The following is a 25,606-nucleotide window of genomic DNA, read 5'->3' on the forward strand; positions in this document are numbered from 1 at the left end:
TGCTTCCACCCGAGCAATAACTCCCAAGATATTGATTTGTAAGTCACAATTAACAACTGCTTCATTCATGAACCAGTAGTTGGCTATGATTAGAAATAATTTAGAAGAAATTATGCCACCATTATCTGCCACTTAGAGGACTCCCAGCAATCATGTCACCCGCACGGAGTGCTTACCCTGTCTGCCGCTCGCCTCTCCCTCCCCCCAGCCCACCTCCCTCTCTCCGTCCCAGGCAGCGGACACAGGGACACACACAGCCCTGTTCCCTGCAGACCTTCCACCTTGACACCCTTGGGTGCCTCCACCCAGCCGCCGTTCCTCCCGTGGGTGGGTTTGCTGGTGGCTGACCCAGAGGCCAAGGCAACAGTCCGAGAAGAGGCTCGAAGAGGGGCTGCGGAGCGGGGGAAGCTGCAAGGAGCACCCACGGACTGGACTTTCCAACCAGTGGGGGTGGACCTAGGTCCTCCTGGAAGGTGCAGGTGGGCGGGAGGAAGCACCATGGGCTCAGGCAACTCTGGGACAGGGCACCAGGAAAGCACAGAGCTTTGTGGCACTCCCAGACTCCCATATATTGTTTCTCCTGGCTGCATGATTTTATTATTGCATAATAATATCATTATTATATTGCAATCATAATAATACGATTATATTAATTGGTCTTTTTTGCAGGAATTGACCTTCACCAGGGCTCCGCATGCTGGCCCCCAGCACAGCAAGCGGATCCCCCTTCAGCCCTGCTCCTGGTACCCCCAGACCCTGCCGTGCCTTTGCAGGAGGGACCAGGGTCTCCCGCTGGGGTTACCCTGCCACAATCCCCAAGTCTAGCAGAGTGACCTGCCCACCAGCTACCCATGGCAGGTCGCACTGTCATCGGCTGCTTTTAGCACCCTGTGAAGGCACTGTTGGCAGCCAAGGGACCTGCCAGGGTGGCAACAAGCTCCTGGACAAGAGCCATGAGTGCCTCCAGGAGCCCAGGCCTCCACGGTCTGCTCTTCCCCAGGTTTCCCCTGCTTCGGTCTGGTCCCAAAGGTCCCACCGCAGGGGTGGACCTCTGTGAACTGCCCATATGGCAGTTTCTTACCGGTGGAGCAGCGGCGTCAATAGGAAAAGCTGCTAGCTGCATCCCTCATCCCAGGATCCTCCTCAGTGCCCAATGCTGCCTTTACATGGGCTTCATCCTTCCCTTCCTTGCCTGCAGCCCCTCTCCTTCCCTCTCCACCTCCAGCCCCTCCACTGCAGCCCTCCTTGGGGCCTTGAGGAGCCCTTCCCTCACCCTCCCGGCACTGTCTCCTTGATCTGTCCATCCCCATCTGCTCCGGCTCACCAGCCCACAACAACACAGGGGCTTGGCTTCCTCCTGTGCAGAGCCCCATGCTCCCTCGAGGAAGAACCAGAAGTGACAGCACTGCACAGCTCAGGGACCCGCTGGGGACATGGCACCCAGCTCTCGCCCTGCTGAGCTCCCCGCCAGCCTGGTGTGGGAGCTTTGCTGCCCCACACCTTCTTCTGTTCACCACCAGCCCATGCCAGTGGCACTAACGGCTTCCCTGGTGCTGGCTCCACAGCCCTGGCCTCTCCGGGCTCCGGCTGCCAGTGAGCTCCGCAGGAGCAGGGCTGTGGAAGACACAGGGCTCGGTCCTTGCCTGCACGTGTCCTGCGGGCAGCCACGGCGGGAGGGAGGTGGGCAGATCCCACAGACCCTAAGACGCCCATTCAGGTGACCATTTCTGGGAAAGTGCCCTCAAGAAGCTCTACCAAACTGGTGTTTTCTAACAAAGAAATGTTTTGCTGAAAAATTCCCAGCTGGCTCCCGTACTAATCCCATTTACAGTAGAAAAATATTAATCCTATGGATTATTTACAGTACATGAGGAGGGCCCAGCTCCAATCAATAGGCCTGCTTTGTACAGGACTCTCCAAAAACACTTACTCTTGCCAGTCCACAACAGTAAACCAAATGACACTGGTGCTGTTGAGACCTGCTCTGCTATATGCATGCATTCCCAATTGAAAATAAAACAGAGCTAAGGAATCAGAGCTTCTGGCCAATCTGCCTAATTAAAAGGATGAGGAATTACTGGAGGCGGTGATGTTGGGCTGTGCAGTACAAGGGAGTCCTCAGGCCTCCCCCCCGCTGCCGGCCTTGGCTGCCAGCACAGCTCCACATCTGCAAGGGAGGGACAGGTCCTGCCACCCAGGACGGGGAGAGGAGACGGCATGTGCTCCACCAGCCTCCCAAAGCGGAGCTGAGGGAAGGCACGCTGCCAGCCCCGGGGCATGTGGGGACCCTTTGCTTGGACAGACAGCCCAGGGTCAGGTTTGTCACACTCACACACCCTCCGCCCAAGCCCCAAAACAAGTGTGATAGGCCCTCTGCCACACAGCACTTCGCTGTCCTGGTGAGACACCTCCCTAAGGTCCCTCTGTCCCCCAGGACACTCGGCACAAAGGCCAAGGCAAGGAGAGACTCTTCAGTCCTGTTCTGGAGTCTCACGGGGTCTCATCCCCAAAAGGGGACCCACATGTCCGGTCTCTGCGTGGCTGGAGAGCTCATCCTGGCCTCCCGACCAGCACGTCCAGCCTTCAGCACCAGGAGCCCGCGCACCCTGCAACGTGGTGGCCCAGCACGGCTCTCTCAGCCAAAGCTCCTGCGAGCCCACAGCCCTGTCCACACCAGGCACAGAGACAAGGTCACACCGCCACCCACCTGCTCTTCCTGGGTCTTGCTCTGGGGGCAGGCTCAGAGCCGCTCTTCTTGTCTTTAGGCTCCTTAGGGGCTTTGGGTTCCCGAGGTTTCCGGGGCTTCTTGGCCACCTCCCTCTGTTTGGGCTCCTTCGGCTTCTTGGGCTCCTTAGCCTTTTTAGGCTCTTTTGGTTCTTTAGGCTCTCTCCTCCTCTTTGGTTTCACCTCCACAGCTGCTTTTTCTCCCCCTTCCTGCTCTGCCAGGTCCTTTTTCTTCCGTTTCTTCTTCACCCCTGTGCCCCCGCCCCCACTGTCCTGCATCCCGTTCTGGGTGCTCGTCCGCTTCTGGGGAGCCCCGTCAGGCTCCTCCTCTGGGCACTGGCACTGCCCACCCGTGGCCGTGGCCGTCACCGTCACCTGGTGGGGCACCTCGTCCTGCTCCTCGCTGCTGGCAAAGGGGTCCTGCGCCTTGCACTCCCAAGCATCCGACATTTGGGAGCGGCTCAGCGCTTTTAAGCTTGGCGGCTGCGGAGAGAAGAGAAAGACAGCGTGTGAAGCTAACGCCACGTACAGAAACAGCAGGCACTCTAGGGGGGACTGCAGCCCCGGTGAAGTTCTTATCACCCAGGTGCAGCGTGAGCAACATACGGCTAATGGCCACCACACACAGACACAGCTCAAACGGGAGGACCCCCCTTCCCTGCCCAATGGAGGCTGACAGATTAGAGAGGCCTTTTGGTGCCCCACCAGCCCACGTAGGTCCCGAGCAGCGGCGGCTGGCCCCTCTGCTGTGCCCCCAAGCACAGTCCTGCCTTTGATCGCACACTCCACATGCCACTCTGCTGAGACCCAGAGTCACCCACGTGCCCATGCCACCTCCTGCCCATTGCCCAGAGCCAGGGATTGTCCCGGCAGGGCAGGGAGAGGGAATTAAGGATGCCTTGCAGCCTCCAGCAACGAGAAGCAGGCCCCCAGGTCCGTTCGGGGCAGAGCTCGGGGCAGAAGAGGGGGTGAGACCGGCACCTTTCCGGGGAGCTGCTGGGCACTGGGGCTCCCTCCAGCCCAGAAAAGCGGAGCTGCTCTTCCTGCTCCGGCTCTTCCTTCACTTCCTGTGAACTTTCAGCACTGAACACTGAAAGGAATTCAGCTGCCTCCCCGACATGCTCCACCACGGCAGGCCCAACCAGAAAACAGCATGAAAAGGCCCAGCTCTGCTCGAGCAGCAGCAGCAGCATCTGCGATAAGGAGCCCAGGCTTGAGAGCAGCAACCCCAGCTCCTCGAGAGCAGCCCAGTCCGGCGGGGCTGGCAGGGGATAGCCCGAGGAAGGGAGCTGGGGGTGATGACTCTTAATAGGGACCAGAAACATCCCCCACAGCAGCTGCCAGAGGGGCAGAGAGCAAAGCACGCACGAAGGGCCGGGCAGAAGCGTAGCTATGTGCAGCAAGGACGGGGAAAGTAACATGTCAGGCTCTGCTTCAGCTGCTCTGCCAGTTAGTTCCCATCCCCAGCGCCCTGGCACAGGCAGCGCCTGGCCCTGCCAGCACACTCAGCTAGCCCACTGCACCCTCTCCTCTCTGCCTGTGATCAGGGGGCCACCGGAGAGTGGCTGGGGCCACAGCCAGCACCGATCCCTCACGGTACTGCTGAGAGCCCACTGGTGCTGGGCGCCCAGGCAGGTCTCTGTCCACTGCCCCGGCAGCACGGGCAGTCTGAGCTGCTCCTCCTGCCCCACTGCGGGAAAGCAAACCCCACAGCCTTTGAAGGAGATGGCAAACTTTTCACTCACAACCACCTGATTAATTCCTCCTTTTAACGCACGGCTTGGCCACGAGCAGAGGGAAGCTGCGGCCATCCCCAGCCTGGCTCACCGCCGTGGGGCTGGCAGCTCAGCACCAGAACAAGCCCAGCAGTGCAACCGGGGCTGGAAAGCTGGTCCTGCAGAGAGGTGTTTGGTGGCTGTCCCATGAGACAAGGCGTGGGGCTGAGCGCCTGCCAGGTCCATCCCGCCAGCCTGGAGGTGGCACGTCCTCGGAGGGAAGCTGTGGGGCGGCTGGTGAGTGGCCTGGGAGGCACCGGGCAGTGGCACGCCTGCGGGGATGGTGGCAGTGCTCGCCCCGGCACCCTGCACCCACAGCTATCCCGGGCCGGGCCAGGGGCGCTGGTTCCTTCACAAGCCGCTTCCCTGGTGCTGAGCTGCCTCTGGCAGCCGTGCCCTGGCCCTGCAGACCCCCAGCGCCAGCCAGCTCTTCAGATACCCCAGAGCTGCGGGAGAGAATGTAAATATTTACATCCTACGGGCTGAGGACTGGAGCCCGTTCGGGGTGGTCTAGGCACAGGGCACTCTGAATGCTCGGATTTCTGATTTGGATTAGATGGAAGCATTAAATGAAACAGGCTGCAAAGGGGAAAAGACCCCCGCTGCCCCTGCAGCCACCCATGAGTGGGGCTGCTGGCACGTCTGGCATCAGCTGGGCAGGCTGCACCAGCATCTCTGCCCGCACGCGGCCACCTCCAGCGCTCTGCCCTGGCCCCTGCTGCCAGTCTGCTCCAGTGACCTGGGACGGGGGAGAGCAGCCATCCTGTCACACAGGCAAACCATCAAAGTGCACCCAAGCAATTAAGGGGAACCTGTTCTGGGCTGGAAGAAAATCAGCATTATAAATGCTGCCTCTGAGCCAACAGGCTGAGCAACAGGATCAGTCCCAGCCTTTCCATTCCTCAGATCTTGCAAGCTGGGGATCAGCTGGAACAATTTAGTGGATTAGCTACAAAGCTCACAGACCCCCCAGAGCCTGGATCTCCTTCTGCTTCTGCGCTGAACAGCAGCCAAGTGCAGATACCAGACGGAAAGCAAATCTTCAGCATCCTTGCACAGCAGGAGGGTGAACTACTCCTTCCCAGCCACGGCTTGTAGCCCTGAGTCTGGCAAGGGGCTGCCCGCTTCCAGGCAGACCACCCAACGAGCAACAGGTCTGGATACTGCAATTCCGGTGCGGTCCAAGAGCAGGCGGTGTCACCTGCCCTGCCGGAGAGGGGTTCCCCAGCTCACCTGCAGGACTGGACCAGCAGTGGGCTGGGAGTGGTGCTGACCACCTGGAGCAGCTCCATCCCCGGCAGCCTGTGCCTGGGGGAGCTGAGCCACGATGGCCAGGCATTGGGACATGGGTCCCTCTCGTTGCGTGCATCAGCAATTCCCAGCAAACCAGCATGGAGTAGGGAGTGCCAAAACTGGCTAATGATTTCCACCGCTGCACACCAGCCAAGTGGTCCAAAGCTCCCCCCTACCTCATCTGCTGTCTGCATCCGTCTGCTCCAACCCAGGCTATGGAGCCCAGGCAGGTCCCACTCGCCACTGGCACAACCACTGCCCGGCAGGAGCCTCGGGTCCCCCTGCATGAGACAGGCTGATAAAGCTGTCAGGAGAGCAGACCTCAAACTGTGACCTACTTTGTGGGGTCTGCCTCGTGCTTGCATTGTGCTGCTTAGGCAAATCGGAAAGGACATTTCGGTGATTGCTGATGAAGACATCCTAGCCTGCCACAAGCCCTGCTGCAACAGAAAGTTGAATGCTTTATTGAAACAACCATGATCTGTCAGAAGGTTTGTGAAAATGCAAGCAATCCTTCTGCTCCTCCTGCATCACCTCTTGGCTGCCAACAGCCCCTGCAGCCTCTAGGCAAGCCCATCACGGTGGATGGGCACACCTCCCAGGCAGCGCTGCAGACCCCCAGATCCAGCAGTGCCAGAACTTTGCCATAGGATGCCCTGTGGGCATCAGCCGTCACAGCCTGCTGTGTCTGGGAAGCAGTGTTGGTACCAGTCAGCACCGCTTGCCTCCAGCTGGGGCAGCCAGAAGCTTCTGGCGCAGGCCCTGCCATGAAAGGGCCATCAAACACCAGCCTGTGGGACCGAGCAGCTCACGGCCAGGGCTTGCACAGGCAGCAGAAGCACAGAGGGGCAGGGAAACCAGGCTGCTCCACACCGACTGCGGGCAAGGTACTGCCAGCCCCAGAAACCCTTCTGCACCCAAGGCTGCTTGGTTTGTCTCGAGGGGAAAAGGCTCCATGTCATGCTCCTACAAGCCCACGGCAAGCTCCTACCATCCGCATAGGACTGTGCTGCTGAGTACAAACCTGCAGTCAGAGTTCGGTGCGCTGCTGCGAACCAGGGAATGGGCTTTTCCTACTTCCCCTTGATGAGGTTCAGTTTATCCTGGTTTCTCATCAACAGGAAAAGCCTGAGAAAGCAGTCGCAGTGTTACCCGTACTCCTGCGTGGCTTCAAAGCATGCTCGCAGCTTGCCTGTGGCAGCCCGGCCAGGCCTTTGCAGCAGGCGGGAGCACGCTGTCCCTGTGCGGCCGGTGCCAGAGCATCAGCTGCTGCCCCTGTGCTGCAGGGAACCACCACCTCCGCTTCCAAACGGTGAGGAGATGAAGGGCCTGTGTCACACCGATGGGGACACAGCACCGCAGGGAGCTCTGCTGCAGCAGCAACCTCCAGGCTGAGTGACCCGAGACACACATCTCCACGAGCCATCAGCCTGCCCACGGCTTTGCCCAGGCTACCGGCCACTGCGTCTGCACCGACAGCCAGCAGTGACAAGCTACCACATTCAGACTCCCTTCACAGGGGAGAAACACATCCACCTTCAGCAGCCTAAACCTGGCAAATCGACGCCCCAGGATGCTTGCTGCAGCAGGCGGGCAAGGCGGGCTCCCCTTGGCTGCTCTGGACCAGCCAAGGGCCGCTCCACGCCGGTGCTCTGAGCCCGAGGCGGGCAGGAGTGGGGCGAGGCGGGCAGGAGTGGGGCAGGGCAGGCAGCGTGCTCTGCCTCCCCGTCTGCCCAGGCTGACTGCGGCTCAGGAGCTCCAGCGGCAGGACTGCATCCAGACCATGGTAGCTCACGGCTGCGTGAACCCACCTGCAACCATGGCCACCAAAGCACCTGGGGGCATTCAGTACTACAAACTGATAAGGTGTGGGAAAAAACCACTAATTTTGTTTAAATCATGCTGCCCTCCTAAGTGGCTTCTAGTTCTCAAGGTGTGAGAGTACGAAGGAGGATTTCCTTGTCACTTGCTTTGTCCCATTCATTGTTTCGCCATTCTCCATCACGTCCTTCCCCTGCAGAGCTCTCCTGGCCCAGCTAAGGTACAGGTGATGAGTTACCCTCTCCTTGCAGGAGGGCTGGGCCAGCTCTCAGACCATCTGCCTTACCCTTCTCTGCACCCCTCCTAAGCCCATCAGCTTTGGGGTGGCAGTAGGAAAGCACGCAGTATCAGAGAGGTACCACACAGCAGCAGGGGAGTTTCTGCTGTGTTCCTTCTCCCCTTCCGAACGGCTGAACGCGCCTCTGGGACAACCCGCAGGCAGATGCCAAACTCTCTGCCAGCGTTTTACAGTCTCCTCCAGGAGCAGGGACAGCCCTGAGTGAAGATACACGCATGGCTGGTTCCCCCCTATTCATTACTTGGCACATCTTAAGACTTTTCTTCAACTTCTCAGACTCCGTTTCCATTTCAGTATCTCAGATGATTGCAGGAACCAGCTGGCGCCTTCTCCCCTGCTCCGCCGTGAAAGCAGAGATATTTTTCCTGTACTTTGCTTCCTATTGTTTAACCAGTCACTAATTCGCAGAAAGACCTCTTACCAGGACAATGCTTAACTTCTTGAAAAGCATTCGGTGAGCAACTTTCTCAGCAGTTGTTTGGGAGCCTATGAGCACTGTACCAGCCCAGACCAATCTCACCCCCACAATCTGGCTATCTTTAAAATCCCCGGCAGATTGCAAGGACTAACTTTGCCTTACAAAAGCCATGCTGACTATTCACCAGTGTAGTATTTTCACAGATAAAGTGTTTATTATAGTTCCTAAAGATTTACCCAATACCCAAGTAAACCTACTGGCCTTTAATTTCACATTTGCTACACCTCCTCTTCGTCGGCATGACCCTGATGGGCAACGGCCCCTAACACTATTTATTAGCGATTCCCAACATCTCATCAGGCTCCTTTACAATTCTAGAGTAAATACTATCAAAGCCTGGTGGCTTGTGTTACTTTGCTCAAAAAGGTCTTTATCAAAGCCTTTAATTTAAGGGCAACTCTCCGATGCATCTGGGAATGGGGATGGCTCTGGGTTGGGAGCCTTCCTGACCGAGCTGCTCTGCCAATGCCCCGTTTCCACGAGCACTCACTTGACACCTCAGTTGCTTATTTACCCTGTGATTCCTCTTAAAGGCTTTTTAGTCCTGAGGTATTTAGAAAAAAAATTATTATTAGACTCTGGGTCTTTAGCAAGTGGGTCCTAAAATCTTTTTAGTCCTGCCTTGTTACAGGTTTACTTTTAAATTCCCAGAATACGTGTCCTTTTTCTTATTACAACATTTTTAACTAAAGAAAAACATAATTTTACATTGAACAGCCTCTTCTACATGTCTTCTTACATGCCTGTCTAACCACGCAGGTTTGTTGTTTCTGGGGCATTTTGGAGGCAGGGGGGAAGTAAAGATGACGACTTCCAGATTTGGTAAGCGATGCCCATCTCTGAACCTCTGGTACCCAAGCAGCCTCCAGTAAGCTTTTTATCCTTAAAGCTGTGCCTTTGCGCTGTCTCTCAACTGGCATTTTTTTGGTGACAATTGTAATGATTTTACATTTTCAGAATATATTTTTACGTAACGTTTGTACATTCTTTTATTCCCAGAGGAATCTTCTATAAATTACATTTCATACAGGAAAGCAAGTCCCTCAGCAGCAGCTGAAGCATGAAGTCTTGTCCCATGTGTCTAACTACTGTCAAAGGGAAGGTCAGGGGAAGAAAAAACATTTAAAACCTCCCCAGAGAGCCGTGAAGGCTAACAGAGAGCACTTATAATTGCATGACCCCACTCGAGGGCAAAGCCAAGGTTAGGGTGGGCCTTAATAGTGCGTTTCCTTAACTTAAAATGGTTTCATTTCATTTATAGTCCCAATTTGACTTGACTTTACAGTTTTTATTCAGGACGTAGGGGAAAACACCACAAGGAGACGGGAGGCAAAGCGGCTCCTGCCCCTGGTCCTTGAAGGGCTCCCTCCCCTCTCCCAGACTGCTGAGCCTGCGAGATGCACCCGCCGCCCCAGCCCACAAGGGTCTTGCAGCACCCCTGACCCTCTCCAAGCCCTCCAGCAAAGAGCAGAGCAGGGTTCACAGCAACCAAAAAAACGCCACTTGGCACGCATGCTTAGGAGCAGTGAAGTTCAGCAGCATTTTCCCCACGACTGCCCAGGGCACGCACCAGCCCGGGGCCAGCGGGACTGCCTGTGGTCTGAGCTGGGTCCGAAACCCTCGCCCCCACCCTGCCTGCACCCGGTACCTGCAAAGGGAACAGCGGAGAAGAGGAACGAGGGAGAACAGTAACTGCAAAGAGAAGGCGGGAAGGGGAAGAGGGAGGGGACTATGGGCAGGGAAAGGGCAGCTAAGACAGGGGGCCAGGATGACACTAGGATGCTATGGGATGAGAGTCCTAAGGAGCAAGTGAGAATGGAGAACAGCAGGCAGCTTTGGGTGAAGACAAGAGAAAACTGGGCCCAAGCACCTGGGAGAGGTACAGCAGAAGGGGTCAGGCTTGGCTGGATGGGGCAGAAGATCCTGCAGCTTGTGCCCAGCCAGGAGGGAACCATTACACAGCCAGAGTCCCGCTCCCTCCATGGCCTGTGAGACCACATCACCTTCCCTGCCTCTGGCGCTCCTGGGCTCCCAACACATGGCTGGGCAGCCCAGCATCATCTTCTGCCCCATAAAGGTGGCACCGATTATACAGCTTACACACTTGCCATGCGATACCCAGAAAGGTGGGAGCTGGTGGTCCTGGACCCAAGTGGCAGAAGTCACAGGCCAGCACTGCTGGGAGGTGCGATGGGGATGAAGTGGACATTGCATTGGCACTGCTGGGTGCGCCGGAGCCTCCTCGCCAGCCAGCATCACTCCTGATCCGTACCCAAACCCTGCAGTACCACACAAGTTTGGGGGTGGGAAGGGGAAAGGAGCAACAGCCTGATGTCCACCCCGCTGCCCATCCTGTGCCTCAGGGCCCTGCCCTGAGCGTTCCCAGCTGGGCAAAGCTCTGCCACAGCCTCGGGGTCTGAACGGCAGCTACCTCCTGCGAGGAGACCACCGCTGAGCCCTTCACATGGTCATCGCCAAGAGCAAAGCCAGCTCCCCTGGCTACAAGGCTCAGACGACATCCACACAAAACACTCTTGCCAGGCAGTGTGACCAGAGCCAGCAGCAGTGGCCATGCCACATGCCATCTTGCACACAAGTGCCAGCACCATTCAACCCCTGCTCGCTGCAGGCTGGGCCAGGCCTTCCTGCAGCCCCTCAGGAGAAGCAGGACGCCTCCACAGAAGCCCTGCATTTGGGTCTAGGGCACGGCTCAAACCTCGCAGAGATCTGCCCTATATGTGGAGTGTCCATGGGGACCCTGACTGCAGGGGTCATCAAAGGTTTCCATGCTCTTGAGGCCAACACTGGGGGGCTGCCCAGCACCCCAGCTGCCTGGCTTCCCCCCACGGCACTGACCAAAGCCGCCAGCCAGGTTGCTGCTGTGCCAGCAGCCTGGGATGGGCACCATCACATGGCTCTGTCCCCCTGAGATGGTCACGCTGGCAGCCACCGGCCCAATCTATCTGCACAGCTTGTTGCAGAGCCCCACGACGGGAGCGGAAAAGGCAGCTTCTTCCATACAGAGCATTTGAGCAGGCTGTTGAGCCACCCGTTCCAGCAGCTGCAATCCCCACCGGTGGCATGCACAGCATGGGCTGTTGTATTCTTGTCGCTGGGTGTCCACACCCCTCATTTCCAGCTCTTAATGCAATGCAGCAGAAGCTAAAAATACACAACTGCCACCCCCCGTCATGTCTCCGAGCAGGCTCTGCAGTCGCCATGGGATGTGCGTGACGGAGGTGGGGCCTGGCTCTGTTCCCGAGACACTCCACCGAGACGCAGCCCTCAACAACTACACCGGAAAGCTCTGTCCCGTGACCGAGCCAGCCCTGGCAGCGGGCACACATGCCCCCACCGCCCTGGCGCAGGGCACGGCGGGGGCAGAGGGCAACACTGCTGCCCTGGGCTGGCCAGGCTGTCCTCCCCGCTTAGTCCTTTCTGGCAGGGTGGGAAGGAAGCCAGGGAGAGCATGGAAAGAGGAGGGCCTGTGCAGCAGCGTGCTGCCATGAGCAGCAGCTGGGCAAGGAGCCCTCGGGACCATGGGGAAGGACCAGGAGCAGTGCTCCCTGCTGTGGGTGCAGGAGCTGGGCACCCCGGCAGCTCACTGCTCCCCCTGCCCTTCATGCTTACCACAGTGGGTGCCCACACACTGCTCGGCAGAGCAGAACTCCTCCATGCACCCAGCACCAAGGGTCATTGTACCTGACAGCCTTCTCACGACAAAAAAAGGCCAAGATGGGCCAGCAGCCCACGGACACAGCCTGGGACAGAGCCACAAATGCCCTCAGGCTGGGGAGCCCCCGTTCCCCCGCACGGGCTCCCACTGCTGTCAGGACTCTGCTCCAGCCCCGGGGAGCTCTAGTAACAGCCCTCGGCAGCGTTCGCAGTTCGAGACATCAAAGCTCACGTTTCACTTAAACAGACCCATAAAATTCAGGAAAAACCTTCATTTATGCAGTGAGTGCTTGAAGCAAAGGCAAGCAGAGCTCCCACAGACACCGCTGGGGCCTGCATGCCCTGATGCATCCCCGCTGCGAGGGCTGCACAGCAGCCATGCAGTGCCCACAGCCCCGGGCTGTTCCCCGCTGCCTCCCCACGCCGCCGGCCATGCGCACCACTGGGGATCGGGCCATTCCCACCACCTCCAAGCCCAGGCTGAAAAGTCAGCCCTCCAGGAGGAGGCAGGAGTTAAGGGGTCACAGGGTTTCCCATCCCCTCCCTCTCCAAGAAGCAAGCAATGCTGCTCTGCTCTGTGTGGGAGCATTTCCATGGCTGTAGAATAAGGAGATTTACAGGCACTGTGGGATAACTGCATTTATTTAGTTCAATATTTCTCAGGTTATTCAACAAGTCAAAGCTTGGCAGAAATAAGCAGGAGTAGAAGACCCTTCAGTGCCCAGGGAGGAGCAGGACACAGACGGGAGAGGCAGCCCAGGGAACGATGGTGCTGCTGAAGCCCTCAAAGAAAATCCACCGCTTGTCATTGCTCCCTGGGGTAGCCAGGCACCCCTGTCCCACCTCCGCCAGCAGACAAGGCACCCTGGCATGAAGCCTTGTAAGTCACGAGGGAAGTGACAGGTTTCACGAGTTAGTCACAGCTTGGTGACAAATCCAGCAGATTTTCATGCATCACTAAGGAAGAAGAGTCGTGCAAACACAGATCCTGCCTGCGCTAACAACAGCCCTTCATCTGGTGCACCAGTTGGCAGTGCCCTGCACGCCAAGCCATCCCAATCCATGCAGGAAGGGTGGCACTGCTGCGGGGGCACCAAGGGGGCAGAGAGGAGCTCCTCCCAGGACAGCCTGCTGCGAGACCCCAGCTCTCCAGCCCAGGCTTCGTAATCCACTGGCGGTGGACATGGGCAGGACAAGGCACTTGCTCAGGACAGCCATGGACTTGGGAAAGGAGAGAGCACAGCCATAACCCATTCCCAAAGGAAGCTGACAGCTCTCCTGCCATCCCTCACCAATATGAAGGGTGCCAGCATTTTGCCAGCCTTTGTACCCATAGGCCTGAACTGACACCTACATGACAACCAAGATGGAGCTTCTGCAGGTGAGAGGCTGGCAGGGAGACACATACGGAAACGCGTGGCCCTTGAGAGCGCTGGGAACCACACAAGTATCTCATCCTCTCCAGGGAGACTGCTCAAGGGACTTTTGAAGGCAACAGCCCTCCCTGGTGCCATGAAGAGTCTGTTTACAGGTATGGGAGCTCCTAGGCTCAAGTGTCCAGGGCAACACGGAATGGCACCTCTTGCTAGTTTTGCTTCCAACGCCGCTCAGTGGGCTCTGCAGAGCATGGCAGGGAGCCACCCACCTCGGGGAGCGGCCACCCCCTTCACTACATCAATCAGGAACCCAGAGTACCCCCAGGACCCCTGCTTGGCCAGGCTTTCTTCCAAACACTGAACTCACAGCAGCATTTCTGACTGCTGCCCAGACCCTTCTGGGGACACCCCAGCACAGCCCTTGCAGAGCTGATGACCCCAGGAACGCTGCAGCCCACTCCGTGACACGCTGCAAGGATCGTCCTACACTGCTGCCGGTTCAGAGAGCTCAGGAGATGAGCCGCTCGACCCCTACCCCTCCTTGCTCACACTGGCATGCCTTTATCTCCCTCCCAGACTTTATCTGCAGGGGCAGTTACACAAAACACTTTGGCAGCTGAGCCCTCTAAAATCTCCAAATGCTGGGGGAGGACAGTTTTGCTGCGCTTAAAACCCACGTCATTTCAGCAACCCCATTTCCAGAGCAGCCAGACCTGCTATATTAGTCCAATGGAGTGTTGGGAATTTCTTACCTGGGCTTTGCTACCAGAGGAGAGACATCACTCACCCATGCCCCAAAGCTCCCTGCTCTCCTCCGTGCCTTCCCCCTGCCCTGGCAGGAGTGATCTAGCAGTGCTGGTACACAAGACCTGCCATGCTCCCCTCCTCCTCACCTTGAGGCTGGCTCTGCTTCTTCACAGCTTCTTTAGGACACACTGATAAACCCACTGCTTCCTACAGTATCGGTGGCCTGTACACACACCTTCCTACATCCGCAGCATTTGGCTTGCTGCAAGCTCGTAACAGCACACTCGCCTTTTCCCAATCCTTCCCTCCCTTCCTCCTCCCCATTAACCTGCCATGACGGCACGATCTGCAGCTGCCCTGAGCAGCACGAAGACGCTGCTTCAGAGCTGGCTAGAAATGGCACCAGCTCGTGCTCTCCAATGGATTTATCCCTTAGCTCAGTGTTCAGTTTAATGGCTTCCCATTAAAAGTAGCACAGACACGAATCAGCTCAGGGTGGACCGATTTGTTTTATACCTTCAGCTATATTTCACCTCAGCAGGCAAAGCGAGTCTCCGTGCATGTAACAGGTCCTTTCCCCTTATCAGAGCGCCAATGGTCAGGTTCTTCCTCTGCACACGGTTAATACAAAGACCACTGGCTCATAAATCTCCTCCGGGAGCAGCAGGTAGTTATGATCCGATGCGGCAATTCAGAAGTGGCAGCTTGGTGGGATGGGATTATTTCTGAGCAAAGGAAGATTCCCTGGCCAAGCTCTCACAGCCCCACAGACGTGATCTTCCCCAACCTCCCCACTGGTGTTAGTCCTGGAGCATCATGTTATTCGCAGTAATCACAGCAAACATGCGGTTTTGTAATACGTATGTGATGAGGTTCAAGCAAGAACCAATACTAGGGGCTTTGAGGGAAAAGAAGGGTTGCTCCTCCACAGGGAACAGAACCAAATCAAGAGCATTTCCATTACTGAAAATAAACCCCACCTCGTTCAATTGCCCACATCAGACTCATCTGCTCTAGGCTGCAGCTCAGGTCAAATTTTGACGTGCTGAGCTGTCTGGAAATGCAAGGCTCCCCCCCAGCCCCCTTCCCACCACACATCAACTGCAACAATTCACACACAGGACATGGTCCCCAGGCCTTGCCAGCTGAGTTGGGAGAAGGAGAGAGAGTCACAAACCTGCTTTTCTTTTTTCTGTATTTTCATTATCATCAAATCTGGGATGAATGTTATTTCTGCAAGACACAACACAAAAAAAAATTCACGATAAAGAGACTGGTGAACTTGAGGTACTCCATCCTTCCACATCACCCCTCCAAGAGGCTGAGTAAACCCCAGCGCTGCTCAGAGCAACAAAGCTGCAGGAGAGAAATGCTCTCAGGGACAAGCTTGGGGACATCTGCTCTGCTGAGCCATGGCAAGGAGCCTGACCACACATCTCCCCGCAGCTTCGTGCTACCTGAACCCCGCCGGGCAAGACCAACCTCGCAGTCGCAGTTCCAGCATGAAGTGGCGCACCCAGGGCTAGCGGAGACGCACTCCACCTCCCCAGAACCCCAGACCCACCCCAGGCACCCCTGAGAGATGTGTCGGATGCTGCCAACCCTGCAGCAGCAGAGGGAAGCAGTAAACAAACCAGCCTCTGCCAAGCAGCGATGACAGCAGTAAGAGACGTGGAGAGGATGCGGGAGCTTGAGGCAGGCTGCGAGCCCTGCTACCAGGGAAGAGCTGCTAGAGGGACAAGGATGGGGCAAGCAAGGAGCGGGAAGAGCCATGCTGGCAAACACCATCTCCCCAGCGAGCTGCAGCAGCCCTCGGAGCAGCGCTGGGGCAGGGCCAGGGGGTCAGCTGTCTCCCCAGGCCTGTGCCCGCACTGCGCAGGAGGATGCTGCGTGAGCGGCACCCACCTCGCAGCCCACAGGAGGAGGGGAGGCTGCAGGCAGAGGTGATTCCCAAGCAACCCTCCCACACCAGGCCTGGCCAGAGGGCTGCAGTTGCAAGTCCAGCTCTTAGCAGCACTTTAGTGCCAGAGGCAGAACTGCCTGTGCGACCAGGTCCCCACACTGTCCCCCAACGGAGGAGGGGACCGATGAGGGATCTGTGGCGATGCGGCACCCTGACAGCTCTCTGGGGCAAAAAACTGTTCTCCCAGGCTCCCTGCACCACGGCTCAGCGCTCTGCACCCGGTGGCTGTGGTCTGGCTCGGCCAGTGGTCTCTCCCTGATGGCCACAGCTCCCCGCAGGCGCTGCCTGAGCAGCTGCACCCAAAAGCAGAGACACAACAACCAGCATAGCCTCCACGGGCTGCCACGCACCCTCAGGACAGGGCCCACTGGCAACCAGACACGCACCTGCCCAGGCCCGATTTCTCTGGGGATTGGGCGTAGGTTGGACACTGGCAGATGCAGGAGAAAGCCGGGCTCATTGCTTCCCTCCTGCTGGTGCTGTGTCAGCAGAAAGGCCAGGAGCAGCCCCGTCACACGCAGGGTTGGCATCGGAAACGGCACCGATCCTGGGTGGATGGGGCATTGCTACAGCTCCTCAGGAGGAACACGCCCACCAGCTGTGACAGTCAAGGGGACACGGTGAGGGTACAGTCCCGTACCCTCCCCACAGCAGCCCCAGCCATGGTACACTCGACAGAGCTGTTGGGGTTTGCCCAGAGCCCCCTGCTCTGGGCAGTAGGTGCTTTCTGGGGAGCGGACCCCCAGCAGTTGTCTGCTCCCACAGTGCCAGCAACAGGCGCCAAAGAGCCCAGAAGTATTTGACAAGTGTTTTAGACACAAATCCCACAAACACCTGCCTCTCCTTTCCCTCCTGTACCATGCAAACCCCACTCCATGAGCCACAGCGACATGAGAGCCTCCCTTGCCACTGCAGCCGTCAGACTTGCTTGGCACAAGGATGCGGCTCGCACTGCCGCCAGTCTGCAGGCGAGGCCCAACAACCCCCCAGCACCCCCCCATCATGTCTCCCCTCCCAGGCAGGAGCACCCTGCTACACCCAGACCTTACCGAAACCCACAGCCATTTCTCCCCTGACCCAGCGCCTCTCTTCCCAAAGGGGAGAGCCCGACCGGTCCTACAGGTGGGCAGCGCTCAGGCCAGTGCAAGAGGGGACCAATTCTGCACGCTGATGCTGGTCCATGGCTCACGCCCACCACACCAAGGAGAAGAGGCAAAGGCTTCTAACTCTGATGCCAGCTACATGGCACGGGCCAGGCCAGCATGTCTCACATAAGTCAAGCTCGGTGGCGGTAAGCCAAGGCACCCAGTGCCACCAGCTGAGTGGGGAAGAGTTTGATGGCATCTGTGGGACAGGATGACACAGAACTTCTTTCTCAAGACTAAGCCTGCCAGCCCCTCCTGTACTCCTCCAAACATGCCCCAGAAAGGCACGGAGGACAAGGGGCTAAACCATGCTGGAAGATGCATGCAGCTGCAGCAGTGGTGCTCTCCAGGAAGGACCAGGCAGACATTTCAGACCGAGTGGCTGCTGCAGCTCAGAACAATCCTGCCGGGCTCCGGCAGACAGGAGCCCCATCCCAAGGGTTTGCTCGGAACCAGAAGTCTGGGAGATCTGGGTTCAGTTCAGCTTTCGCAGAGGCCCCGGGGTGCCGGAAACACCAAGGTGCTCAGCTTACCCCTCCTCACCAGGAGCACCAAGTGCGCTGGCCTTCACCCGCCAGCCCCAGCCTGTGCCCAGCAGGTCCTGCCAGGGCCCACCCAGTCCCTCTCGGCTCCCAGGGCAGGAGATGCTCTTACCCTGGGTCTGCTTCCCAGCATTTCACTCACAGATTTTCTTCTGGAGTAACGCAGAAGACGGATCCTGGGCCCTCCAGTCCTTGCGGGCCCTAGCACTCTCTTCCTGCTTTGTTTTCCTTCCATCATCAAAAGGATGTGAGCGCCCTCCACTCCAGCTGCCCCTTCCCCAGAGCGCTGGCAAGCCATGGGGTCCCCTCTGTGCTCAGGGAGCTCTCCTCGTCACCTCCTCGCCCCAAGGACTCACTCCCTGACACTTAACTAAGTGTCCTGCTTGTCACTTGGCAGATACGGAGGGTTTTTGCAGGCTAGCCCCAGAACAGAGCTCACACAACACAAACAATTTCCGGGCCTGCAGGCTGAGCCCTGGCCCCCGGCATCACGGCACCAAGGTGCATGTGTGCGTCTCCAGCAGCCTCCTGCCGACACAGCCGCGGGGACAGCACCAGGGCGGGATCCAGCAGCACCGTCTTCTCCCACGGCAGGAGAGCAGGACATCGGCAACTTTCATCTGCACTCCTCCAGGAGCAACTGCATCTCACCAGCACGGCTCTGGCCACCCCCAAAAGCCAGGGCAGGCCCAAAGCCAGCCCAGAGAGAGACTAAGGGGGGTGTCTGTAGCCCTCTGCCCCCACCCCAGCAGAGCCAGGGCCCCACAGTGGAGCACGCAGGTGGTTTCAGTGAGACCCAAGAGATGTCAGGGAAGGAGAAAGGCTCGGACGTTGTCTGCAAGACAGCAGTTCAGCACCACTTCTGGGAAGCAAAAGCCAAGATAAATACCTTGCTACAAGTTCCTCAGCACCGGGCTAGCCCAGGCTGGAAGTCTCTTATCGTGTGGCCTACAAGAGCTTGCTCCTATCACTCAGCTCTGGGTTTTCAGGGCTTTTTTTTGTTAAAACAAAACAAACATAATACATTGTGGATCACACACGGTTAGTAGCCTAGGTCCCAGCATGCTCACCACCTTCTGTATGGTGGTAACACAGGCAGGTGCCAGCAGCCGAACAAGAGGGCCGACGGATGCCTGGAAGCTTGGGGCTGCAGTGAGCAAGCGGCCCAACCCTGCTGCCTCTCCAGAGCCCCGGCAAGGGCTGCTGGACCCCGCTGCCATCAGCCGTGGTGGCTCAGTCCCACAGCCCTGGCCTCTGCTCCCATCAGCTGCTGTTTGGCACCACCCGGTCTGTTATTTCGCAGGCACCGAATGCTTGGGCTAGGGTAGGATTCAGAGCACGCGACACTGGGCCAGCAGGACGATGCCTGCAGGCAGGGAAGGGCAGCCAGTGCTACGAGCAAGCTGCACAAGGGAATGAGCTTTAGACCAGCCATGCCTTGCTTCACAAACCTCGTCTCTAGCAGCACGAAGCCAGACACAGGCTCTGCACCGGGACAGCGAGCAGGCAGCTGGTGTATGCCGCAGGTCCGGTGCTCCCAGGAGTGGCTGTACAGAGCAGGGATGTTCCTGGGCTCCCCAGCAGAAAGGAGAGCCGGGATCCTGCTGCCAAAGCAGCCCTCTGTCTGAAGCCTGACAGTCTCCTTTCTGGGGCACCTTTGGACCAGGCTGGGGTGAGGTAGGCCACCCATTCCTAATATCCGTTTTTCCCAGGGAGTGCACAGGACTCACCTGCACACGCATTGCTCACGAACAACTTTTAACAGGTTAAAGTTAGTATCAGGGAAGGACTTTTGCAGTTCCCTGAGTGCAGCAAGCTACAGACCACCCCTGGCTTTAGGGGTTTGCAACAGGCATGGCAGAAGCCCAGCCGCTGGGCTAGCCAAGTCATGGCTGGCAGCACTGGCACACAGCAATGGAGAAGGAGCTCTTGGCCAGCCCTCCGGCATGCTCTGAAGCAGCACCAGGACGAGAAAGGACAAGGGCACAGGTTCAAGAAAGGACATGGGAGAGCAGATCATGGGAGGAGTTTTCTCCATGACCGAAGCAGAGCGGTCACTTCTTGGCACATACCTTTGTTTCTACTCAGATTCACACCCAAAGGTGAACTGTGGAGACCACAGCTGAACTGGAGGAGGTGTCTTGCACAGCACCCGCTCTGTTACCAGCAAGAGGCAGCTAATACGCTACGTCCCCCCTCCTCTAGGCAGCAAAGGCTGCCCACAGCCGCAAACAGAGCCGCTCTGGCTCTTGGCAGGGAAAGTGCCCAGGAGTCCTCACCGCAGGCCACAGCCCAGGACAGACTGTGCCCCAAAAGCACTCAGCACAGGCCAGAGCCGGCAAGGGACAGGCAGGAACGGAGTGGACAGATCCTCCTCTCACCCAGCTCTCTCCCAAAGAGCCAGGAGGAAACATCTACAGGCCTTCCTTCTTCTGTCTGTCCCCACATACAGCAGCTTGAACGTGCCACAGTCATCACCCGCTCTGTTCATGTCCCATTGCTGGCAGAGCCCAGCTGCTTGGCACAGCGAGCAGTGCCAGGGCCACGCCAGCCCCAAGGCAGGGCAGTCCCATGCTCAGCAGTGGTCCCAAACCACGAGCAGACAGGTCTTTTCTACGCTTCATCCTCTTGTTCCAGCTGGCAACAGGCACACAACAGTACCACCCCCGCCATACACCCGTGCATTTCCATAGCACTGAAGCCAGTGTGTGCATCTGTCTTGATAAAACAAGGCTGGGATACCAGTTAGACCCAGAGGAGACAGTTTAGCAGAGATACCTACTCTGACCATGTGCAAAGTCGTTCGAGTGCAAGGAGAGGCCTAGCAAAGTCGCTGCAGGTGTCAGGGGGGAGCGCTTGGTGTCCTGTCCACACACAGAGCTAGCCACAGTGAGAGGCCGCCCCGAGAGGATGCCAGCACCCCAGGTCCTCGCGGGGCCCTGCTCCAGCTCCTGGGATGACACGCCATCCTGATTTGTGGAAGACTGTGGTGAACTCTGCACTGGCCATGGACCAGAGTCACTGCAGCCAGTTGTGAATCCAGACACCAGGGAACCTGGGGCATGTAACACACCATATTGTTCATAATCCTGTGGAGCAAGCATGTCCTGCCATCACCTCTGAAGGGACAAGCTGGAGAGGAGGAAAGGGACATGTTCATGCCTGCACAGTACTGTGGTCTGCTTTTGCCTGCTGCATCCAGAGCATCTCGCCTGGCCTCAGAGCCAGGAACTTGTCCAGCATCCTGAAGGGAAACACGCCACCTGCTAGGGAGCACCACCACACTGGCATGTGGATATATATACATTGAAAACTCCACTTAACTCGCCATTTCCATGCTAATTAAGTATTTGCAGATTAAAGGGAAACTCTAATCTCAAATGAGACAGCGCAATTTTCTAAACGAGCTTATGGTTTTCATATGGAGATCAACATGTTCTCACTAGCAAGTGTTCTCATCATGCCAGTGCTCCAGGCAGCTAGATTCAGTTTATTGCCACTGTCACAAGTGGGGAGTTTTTATTCTCCACGGTCAAGTCTTTATGCCTTTTTAACCCAAGATAACTGATGCACGTCCCACACCAGCGCTGCCAGCCTGCAACACCCCCAGCGCCAGGCAGTCCCCAGCGCTTTCGGCTGCCACAGCCAAAGGCAAATCCTCCTTCATGAGGTCGTGGTACTACCTCCTCTGAAACCCTCCAGCACCAGCCACTGCACACAAGCAGCGAGCACACCAACGTGGCACACCGTGCTGGCAGGCTGACCACGCACTCGGGAGCTGTCTTGTTGCATTTCAAGAGACAAGCAAAGCAGTGCTGAAAGCTGTGTTTTGTCCCTCTACATGAGCAGACCGACTCGCTGTGGCATGGCCTCTACAAAGCATCTGCTGCTAGCAATGACGTTTTCAGTTACACAATTTGGGGCACATCAGGTTACTATCCTCCTCCTTTGGATTTATTTTTATTGTTCTGAAAGCACAAGACATCCCTACACCAGACCGAGTCCACGTCACGCCAGTATTTCCTGTCGCTCCTGCCTGGGCTCTTCCAGGAGTTGCAGCATCTGTGCACAAGCCAAAAACATTATCAGAAATTCCACATCTGAGCCAACACCAACCCAAGACCAAACAGTGACCATGTGCTCTTCCCCTTCTACCAGCCTTCCCACAAGAGTGGCCAAGCTCTCCTCTGCAGCTGGAGGATTGATTTTCCCAGTTCAGAGGCTGAGGCTCGCTAACACGTGGCTCATCTACTCCCAGAATCCTGCGGACACGCACAGCGCTCCCGCCACGCAGCCCCGAACGCCAGTCCTGCGAGCACAAATACATACAAGCGCTCTATGAAAGCACCAACAGCTCATTGCGGGGAGCGATCACCTATCTCATTTGTACACAGCTCCATCACCACACATCCCCGCGGAGCAGTTCGCCTCTGTTTTCCCTCAGAAATGGGAAAAGATCTTCTCAACATGATCTTCAGGTGGAGGAGGAAAAGGGGTATTGAAAATGAGCTGAGAGCAAACGCAAGGAGAAGATGCGGTGACCCTGACTAGTCAACCTGTAAAGATACAGATCTTCTCCAGCGCTAGAGGAGAACTTTTAACACTCGTTTCAGGAACACACTAGCCAAGTTTGGGGGAGGAGGCCAACGTAGGAAGGAAAAGGAATAAGGCTCTACAGCGGTAACAGGGATATACCCAAAGGCATGTGTGAGCTAGTCCATCTTGGCCTGGATTAGCCACAGCAGTTGCAGGGCACCCGAGCTGGAACCTATGAAGTGCAGAGCCTTGGCCGTGGTGTGCCGCGCAGTACCCGTGTAGCATGTTAACTCATTCATGTTAGCAGGGACAAAGGAAAACAACATTTTGAGACTGCAGCACCTGGGAGAGGCTGTGTGCTAGGACTGCCTTTCAGCAGTATCACGGACAGCCCCAAGCAGCCTAGGACAAAGCCATCACAGATGGGCCGCCACCGAGGATGCTTTTCAAGATTGTACCTGATGGAAAGACAGACTGCTGTTGCCTACGTCCTGTTGCATGTCAGAAGGAGAGGAGGGTCCTGGCACAAAAGCCAAAGCACCTTTCCAAACTTTCCACCATAAAACTCGTCTCCACACCAGAGCATCCGTTTCTTGCTTGCCCAACACCATCTGCTGAAAATCTAGCTCTGAGCAAACAAAATGCACACTTGTGCACTCACCCTCAAGTGCAATCTGTGACTGATGCAGGAGCTGGGCAACATAAGCAGAGCACTGAGGACTCCATTTGTACACACAGCTGCTACACCACCATTAGACTAGGAAACACGCTCCTGCACCCAGCCTGCAGAGAGCCACTGAGGAGAATGAGAAGCACCTGGACGAAGCAGAGCCAGGAGGTGTTCTGGAGCAGCAGGTACACCCTTCTGTAGGTGGTGGGAGCAGGTGTCAAGTGTAGAGCACCCAAGGAGTAGCTAGATTCATCCCTGAGCACAGCAGAAAAGGTACTAATGCAGATCCCAAGCGCAGGATCCTGGCAAGCAGGACTCACGGCTGGTAGGACTAGCTTGCTCAAGAGAGCCAGCTCCTCAGGGTCCCACTCTGCCCAGCTGCCTGCGGTACCTTCCCACCACTGTTCTGGGCTCCCCATAGGTCCCTCCCAGCACCCCATGGTACAGCGTACTTCTGCAAACAATGGTGAGCTGAGGGTGTTCAGGGCACCCTCTGCACAGTCTCCCACATGCCAGGCAAGGATTTTACAGCTACACAGGCAACACATCCTTCCTGGCTCGTGAAAAGCTCTGAAGCATGGAAATGAAGCGGTAGGTGCTCAGGCAACACCTTGACAGGATCAAACACCTCAGAGAGGCAAGTTCACATGGGCTGCAGTTCTCCTCGCACCTTCCTCCATTGTTTTAAACCACCATGTTCCCTTGAAATTCGCTGCCCAGCTGACGCTCCAGCCTGGGTGCACGGTCCCTCTCCCCAGACATCTTCCAACAGCCAAGCTACAGCACCGTTCAACATCAAAGCTCCTGTCAGGGCTGTCCATATGTCGCACAGCATGTCCCTGCTCCTCTGTGCTTCAGAGAGCCTCCTCTCGCAGCTCTCCCCCGAGCTCGTGTGAGGGCCAGCGCTGGAACAGGAAGCTTGGCTTTCTGCACCTATCTTGCTTCTCTCTTCCTATTATTTTATATTATATTTATATCCTGTGTTGGGGGCCCCACACTGCAAAACTAGGAGGAATGCCGCTCTCTGCCGCTGCTCTGCATGCTGGAGGCTGTGCTTTGAGGGAGGCCGGCCCGAAATCAGAGAGGACTGAAGCTGAAAATAATATGGCACTTGCCCTTTATGCACTCAACCCCCAGGAAAATCCAAGACAAAACTCTGCTTGGGGTGATGAGCAATTTCACGGCACATCCGATGCTTGCAAGAGCTGGCATGACTGAGAGCAAATGGGGCAAATTCAGGAGGCTGGGGAAGGCTCGGAGCAGTCTGTGCCAGGCAGTCAGCAAAGAAGAGCTCCTCTCCAGATCTGTCTGTCCAGCACAGGGGACACAGGGACCCTGCCCCGCATGCCACCACACCTTGCTGGGTGCTCTTCAGAGCACATTGCCCAGAGGAGGTCCCCAGCCAGTCCCCAGCAGCCAGCCCCACCAAGAACAGCTTCCAGCCTTTTTTCTCCAGTCGCGCTGAGCCATCCCCAGTGAGAAAGTATCCCCGGCTCCTTTACTAAGCCTCCAGAAGCACATCCTGGCCATGCTGCCTGCCCAGCGCAGGGGCCAGCCCAGGAGAACATTTCACAGCCCCTCTGTGAGTCTGACCTACCCGGAGGAGCTACGGCAAGGTCAGGCTGACCTGGCAGTCTTTGTTCTCGGGCCCACATCTGTCCAAAGAGCTGAACATGTCCTAAATAGCACTGTTACCATCCAATCTGAGAAGTCCTCGGCCAACGGCAGGGCTGGGTGACAGGCATCTGTGGCAGAACCCTCCAAGCGTGCCCCAGTGTCCCCACGGGCATCTGCCGGCAGCGTCTCCCGCACGGCCATTGCGATGGCATGCGAGGCCTGTAGAGAAACCCTGCAACACCGCTGCAACCGCCAGGCTATAAGAAATGTTGCAAGTCACAGTGCTGGAAGCAGGAAATCTAGAAGACAAACTACCACAGGATGCCAAAGAACTCCTACAACGTGGTTTGCAAAAGCAGTTATAATGCTAGCTTGCCTGCAACTGGTAAACAGTGTTAAAACAGGCAGCTCTTCAGGGTCCCGCTCTACCCACCAAACAGATCTCGGATAACCTCAGACGTATCCCATAGCAGTCTCAAAGTCATGACCCAAAGAAGTCCTCCAATTTAATGGGATAAGCATATTTTTGGCCAGGTTTTGAAACTTTAAAGACAACAAAGTCTCAAACAATGTTCTCTAATATTAATTTCATTTACATACTGCATAGCTAGCGGTCTGTAACCACAGCAAGCAGCATTATTCTGCTGCTTCAGTCTGTCTGGGAAGACACTTGCTGCAACACACACGTCCTAGCCTTCAGGCTAAGAGCAACCAGGAGGGAAATCCTGATGCAGCGGCTAGGGGTGCACAAAGCTCCCAGACAGATACTAACCATGTGTCAGCCCCCATAACCTTGCTTCTAAAACTGATGGTGTTTAATATTACCGCAGAAAAATAAATAATTCCTAATACTCATCTCATCACCTTGTGTGACGGCGAGCTCTGCGTGAAGTTCGCTCATACATCCAGCTCATTTTGGGAACTGCAGGTCTTCAGGCAGCATGGA

The 25,606-nt window shown here is 56.8% G+C and overlaps 1 protein-coding gene across 1 annotated transcript in view; it reads right to left on the bottom strand.

The window, feature by feature from the left end:
* CHD6 (chromodomain helicase DNA binding protein 6) overlaps nt 1-25,606 on the bottom strand; it is a 98,404-nt gene that overhangs the window by 47,651 nt on the left and 25,147 nt on the right. Inside the window, 1 exon segment of the mRNA XM_059827432.1 lies at nt 2,708-3,207. Within this exon segment, the coding sequence (XP_059683415.1) occupies nt 2,708-3,207 (500 nt within the window).

Source organism: Gavia stellata, chromosome 20, assembly GCF_030936135.1.
Source record: "Gavia stellata isolate bGavSte3 chromosome 20, bGavSte3.hap2, whole genome shotgun sequence".
Taxonomy (NCBI): domain Eukaryota; kingdom Metazoa; phylum Chordata; class Aves; order Gaviiformes; family Gaviidae; genus Gavia; species Gavia stellata.